This window comes from Acanthopagrus latus, chromosome 6, assembly GCF_904848185.1.
Source record: "Acanthopagrus latus isolate v.2019 chromosome 6, fAcaLat1.1, whole genome shotgun sequence".
Classification (NCBI taxonomy): domain Eukaryota; kingdom Metazoa; phylum Chordata; class Actinopteri; order Spariformes; family Sparidae; genus Acanthopagrus; species Acanthopagrus latus.
In genome coordinates this window covers 20706053-20712488 of record NC_051044.1, presented here as the reverse complement: position 1 = coordinate 20712488, position 6436 = coordinate 20706053, and the positions used below count along the sequence as shown (strand labels likewise).

The window sequence follows — 6436 nt, the reverse complement described above, 5'->3', positions numbered from 1 at the left end:
ATTCATCATTCCAGACTTGAATACATAGAAAGCAGGAAATGTTACAATTGAGGTGTGAGACGTTGACTTGAATATCACTCTCAGTGGTCCCTTTGTTCTGGTGTTTGGCTAGACACATTTAAAATGAGACTCCTCTCTACAGCGGACTGGACGAGTCTGCTAAAGTCAGGCAAAGGTACAAATATTAAAAACCTAACCTTCATCCTAATTCCATAGTAATTTACGGTACATTTGCATGTTATGAAGATAAAATACACTTCAATGACACAGGAAGTGTTGTAAAAGTTCATTTATTTAATAAAAAAAAACCACACAATTACTGTAACACAAATGATAATGCTATTGGCAAAGCAAATCAGATGTTTATAGTTTAGAGAAAGCACACAAAAAAAGAAAATGTAAAATAAAAGCAAACTTTGATTTCTGACACAGAAAAAGCCAATCCTGTTGGATAACTTAAAGGGTAAGTTAACCTAAGAGTGAAAATTTAATTATTATCTACTCATCCGCATGCCGATGGAAACTTCGGTGTTTTGCTAAGCTAAATGGAGCCATTTTCTGTGTTTTTTAAAACTATTTTCTCTATACCTTTCAAAACAAGCGCCCAACTACTTCAGTTGTTTAGGACAATGCTGCAACACTGTTTTGCTGTGAAGCTCCAGGAATGTTTTGTGGAATTAAAAACTTCATCCGACTTTCCATCCACATCGGAGCGAGTAGATAATGAATGAACTCTCATTTTTGGGTGAACTTATCCTTTAATGAGTGCTCAGCACCCTGTTTTCAAATACAAAACTTACACTGTCACCCAGTACAATTTGCATTAAAATGTACCCACAGGAAACAATTCACTGAATTTACAGAGTCTTAGTCATTCTTCTCAACTTTGGGATAGTTTCTTGGGTATAAATAGATCAAACATGTGAATGAAAAGCAGGCAATGGTAGAAAAAGAAGGATGTAATGAAACATTAGTTTTTGCTGCTCCCTCTGAGAGAATTGTGTATTTTGAAGCTCACAGCCCGTAACTTTCATGCTTTTTTATGGTAAAGGACAAACGTGTCCAAATGTGGACTCTTAAAAGACAAAGGGTTGGTTTGGAGCATTTTGAAGATACTATTTCAAAAGTAAGCAACAAAACTAATATTCATACAATGCATAATGTGTCCAGCACAGAAAAAAGGCAAGAAAATACATTTTAAATGCTTTAACATTGTCCACATATTGTATCAACAGTGCATCCATCAGTTATGAGCTCAGCCCCATGTTTGGAAAAAGGCTTTGCGCTGCCACTGAATCAAACTATAACAAAAGATAAAGTAACAGTTTTGGGGTTATGACAGGAGAGAATGTTCATATTGTACTAATGGGGTGAAATAAGAGTTGAGGAGATTTAGATAAAGATCTCTTCCTTATCTTAGAGGCAGTTAATCCTTCACTTTAGTTCATCTGGGGCTACAATATAAGTCAAGTGAGAGCCCTCGACTCCCAACACACGCACGCGCACACACACACACACACACACACACACACACACACACACACACACACACATACACACTCTAAGAAGTCTAGGGATGTAAATGGGCATGAACGGCCTCTTTGTAGTCGCGGTCTCAAGGACACAGGTCAATTTTACCACTAACTAAAACCAAATTTGGTTGTGAAGTTACATTCCTCTAAGCGTATTAAAAAGGTTGAAGACATGAAGAATGTAATGAATTTACAATGAAAGTCCATCTTGTTCTGAATGAACAGCTCTTCTCACACTCCCTCTCATTTTGCTCTGTCTTTGGTGCTTCAAAGTGAGCAAGATCTGGTTTTGCATAAAACTAAAAAAGAACTACTTTTTTAGCCTCTTGGAGAGGACCTTTTTAAGCGGCGTGTTCTTCCGGTCCTGGTTAGTGTCCTGATCCGGGTTTGTTTGGGACGTCTTCGGCTCATAGAGCAGTTTGAGATTGAGGGTCTGCTGCTCCTTGGTCGTTTCTCGTTGGGCCTGGCGTAGTTGACGTTTCATGTTCTTCACCTTTTCCCTCAGGTGATCGTTGGCTTTCTCCAAGGAACGCACCTGCTGGGAGAGAGTCCTGACCCGCTCCTCCTCCTCAAACAGAGCCTTCTGGACTGCTGAGCACAGCAACTGTGGAGGGGATGAGATATAACTTATAACTACAAGAACAATAACAGTAATGCTTGAATGCTCAAAAACACACCAGTTTCCTCAAACTGTCCAGTGCCCCATCTCTGTATCCCCCCTCTGCCTGTAATGCTCTGTTTTAGCTTGTGTCTCTTTAAGGCACCACCTGCTCTGCTCTGATTGGTCAGCTCACACACGCCTGAGCCAGCAGGGCTAACAACAACAGAGCAGCTGTGCTGAATCAGTTCTTACCTGCCAAACTAGCTGCTAGGCAGAATTTATGCAAACATGCGACATAGTGAAGGGTGACGTATTGTGAATTAAAGGCAGGACTTTTTGGCGTTTAGTAGAGCACTTAGGAGAGAGGAGCTCCTGTTGATATGGACTCTTACCTTTTTAACTTTCTTTTACATCTACAAGAATCCATATAAATCACTGAAGAAAAGGAAAAAAGCTAAACACAACGCAACAGTTCTCTTTTAAGTGCACTTCGGGCCAACGTGATTGACTGCGTTGCACCAGACTTATATATTCTCCAGTTTTCCAAACAGACTTTCCTCTCTCACTTCTTTTGAATAAAAACACATCTGAATGTTTACCCCAAAACGACTCATACTAAATGCTACTGTCAGAGGTAATATGTTTTCATAACATTTATGACGTGGCACCAGACAGACCTGGTGAGTTTGATGCTAGATTACCCCTGGACAAGTCAAATGAGAGAACGCTTCTGGCTTGCTCTCTGTGCTGACAACCAGTGACAACACCTCGTATATCTTCCTGCATATTGCCCTGTTTGTGAGTAAAAAAAAAAAAAATATAGACGTTCTTTGACAGCTTTTAGTAAAGAAAAGTGAAAGGAAAAAGTCAAGAAATTAATCATTTCGTATTTTTGTGCTTATACCTTTCTAACCATGGAACACTTTGTGGAAATTTATCGCAAGATGTTGACAGCTACCATTTCACTGTGTGCCCTGCTTCTTATGTAACAGACAATTTACACAAGCCAAAAATAACACACTGTTGGGACACTGCAGGGACCAAGATGAATCTTTAAGGTAAGGAAAATGGTTACACAACATGCTCCCTCTGTTTCAGTGCGACGCCACTGCAATCCTTTGACAGATGGCCTGGACCTATCATAGGTAAAAAAAAATCACCTCCAGCTGCCTCTGACTGCATGCCTGTCTGCCTGAGTGTGGATTTCCTCCACAGATCCTAATGCTTCCACATGGGTCAGCATGAAACACTGATGTATATTCCCTGCCATCAGATAACAACCACTGAGGGTTTTGAGGAAATGTTAAAAATGTGCTGCTGGCTGCCGCTCCACATCACTGGTTTGTACATTATCCGCTGTAATACTAGCTGTGGATTTTTCCCATGTGCTCCTACTTATGTGCCATGAGGGATCTGAAAGCGGTATGAAACTTTATAATGCAAAGGATAAGTTCTGAAGCAGAACAACCTGGTTATGTAAAGCAGTGGGTGTAAAATGGCATATCCCTTCTCTGTGCATTCGGGTGTGACTTAACGCGAACACAAGACACCTTCAGCTCGTTCCTACGTCCACATACACAGCGTTGTTTCAGGCTAAGCTGCAGTGTGGACAAAAATACTTAGGTAATTGCCCTTGAAAAGTCTGGAGCAGAGACTGAGACAGACGTACAATATAAAGCTGCCACTGAGAGGTGGGCTTATTTTGCAAAACGGTAAGCTCTTTTGCTGTGGAAATGGCACAGTATGAGAAAACGTCTTCAGTTTCATCAGATTCATTTCCACAATCCCAAATTGGTTTTGCTTCTGCCGCTTTTTAGTTTCCTCGTTTCTTGGGGGTTGGCAAACTACCAGTTTTGTTTCCGCAATCTCTGCCTCTTCTTCTCTGTCACAGCCATATATAATAATGCTTATTACTGAGACCTTCGGACAACATATCACTTTGCATAGTCTAGCCTGAGTTTCTTCTTTTGTCCTTTTTGCAACATCTCAAAAGTTCAGCTCTGATTCACATGATAATTAGATGGCTAATGTGATGTGGACTTAAAAACCAGGAGACAAGAAAAAAAAGTCCATCCACCCATCCATCCATCAGTGGAAGTCCTGCCATCCTTCTCCCCAACCATGTTTTCCAGCTCCTCCTGAGGGATCACAAGGCTTTCCCAAGCCAGATGATATATATAATGTATCCAGCATGTTCAGGGTCTTCCCCAGGGACTCCTCCCAGTTGGCCAATAAACCTTCAAAGGAAGGTGCCCTAGAGGCATCCCGATTAGACCTCTGAACCACAGCTTGGGGACCTCAGAATAGCTTCCCTGCTCTTGGCAAATGATGTGGTTCTGTTGGCTTCATCAGTCCGTAACCTTCAGCACACACCGAAGCAAATGGGCTGAGAGTCAGCACCTCCAAGTATGAGGCCAAGGTTCCCTGCCGGAAACATCGGATTGCTCCCTTCTGTGCTGAGAGTGAGTTGCTGCCCCAAGTGAAGGAGTTCAAGTATCTCTGGGCTCTGTTCATGAGTGAGGTTAACACGAGAGCGTGAGATCGCCAGGCAGACTGGTGTGGCGTCAGCAGTAACGGGTGAAGAGGGAGCTGAGCCGGAAGGCAAAGCTTCAGTCTTTTTCCAACTTCACCTGTGGTCATAAGTTTTAGGTCTTGACCGAAAAATGAGAATTCACCGACAAAGGGCAGTGGCAGTAATGAAGCACCACATGTCTGAGTTAAAGCTTTATAAAGTAAATGGGTCAAAGAGCACGTTACTGTACTGATTATATTGCTGATTACAGTTACATTGTTAATTCAAATAAATAAGAACAATAGACAAAGAGAACAGGATGATGAATGACACAAGTTACAATTAAAGCGATTCCAGGTACATCTGGGTAATAATGAGAATGGTTTTAAGAGTTACAGACTGGTATGAGAAGTTCTGAATTTTAGATGACATTGCAAATTATTGAATGAGTGAGACCACTGTACTAATGATAAAAGCAGTCTTTCCTGCATTAGCTCAGATATATTGTTTCATAAGCATGAACCAGTCATTTGGGCAGATTAAGTATGGGCCAGAAGTCCAGAGCAGCCAGATGAGATATGAGATGGCGATTCTCCAGCAAGGGTTTTGTAGATAAATACGTACCAGTGGTTGCTACATCTGGAAAGAAAATTGATCTCATTTATCATATAAAATGCAGTAGTGAGTATCTGAATTACCTCCAAACAGAAAACATTGAGAGAAGTCTTAACAGATGATGAGGGCTCATGAATGGTCGTATCAGCAGATCAATGAATCATATCTCCATAATGCACAACTCGAAAGAAAAACACAGAAAAGTCTTTATTTTTCTGCCATCGAGTCAGACGGCATTGGCTTTTTTTAAACGCTATACAGACCAGACTACAGAGCAGCGTCTTTCTTCAGGCTGTTAGACACTCAGTTCATCCTCAGCAATCTGTCATAAAAATAGCCTTAATTTTACGACTAATCCAACCCAAATTAGTCAGAATCCAACTTGGTAACAGCCATTAAGAAAAACTTTATCAATTATACAGAAATCGCCCATCTTCTGGCTGATGGTCTTGTTCTCTTATGTATGTCATATAGAGGCTTAAAAGTACAATATGCCATTTCTTCTGATAGTGGGGCAGCTTTCTATCACACCAAAAGATGCTTGCCAAGCGTTTTGTAGGGAGGAGCCACTGCTCAGCTACTCGGAGCCGACCAGAGTGTTGGGTGCAGAGCCAGACCCTCTGGAGGAATCAAGACCCAGAGTCACATCAGATTCTGCTCTGATCAGAAGCCGCTTACCAACAGGAGCTGAGCTCGGAGAAAACTTTTGGGGTTAAGAACCTTACTGCTGAAAAGATGATAGAGACCCAGATTTGACCCAGATTTGATTTGATGAGAATGTAAAGACTTACTCTGCGGGTGCAGCTGTTTGCTAACGTAACCATATGGTTAATGTACCTTAAACTAATCTGAGTGTTTGGGGCAGATAAACACTGCACAAGTAAGGCAAATAAACACAAATTATTCTGATCCTGTTTTCCGACTTCCATATCCTGGAAGTAGCAACAAGCATCCAAATGAAACGCACTGTTCCCTTCAGTTAACTTGTGGATTTCTCTGGGTTTGAACGTTGCTTGAGCATTTGGGATCATTCAATTACAAAACTCGACAAAATATATAACGAAGGGCTAGATGTTTTAGACATGTTAATGCAGAATTCCTACATATTGCGTGTTTAAAAGTTCAAAACCCTAATTTAACTTCCCCACAGTGCAACTCTGAAACATATCACTTATC

General features: G+C 41.2%; 1 protein-coding gene across 1 annotated transcript in view; it reads right to left on the bottom strand.

The window, feature by feature from the left end:
* Positions 1 to 274: 274 nt before the first annotated feature.
* ccdc3b (coiled-coil domain containing 3b) overlaps positions 275 to 6436 on the bottom strand; it is a 22134-nt gene continuing 15972 nt past the window's right edge. The window contains exon 7 of the mRNA XM_037101209.1: positions 275 to 2136. Coding sequence (XP_036957104.1) covers positions 1843 to 2136 — 294 coding nt within the window. The 3' untranslated portion in view covers positions 275 to 1842. The remainder of the gene's footprint in view (positions 2137 to 6436) is intronic.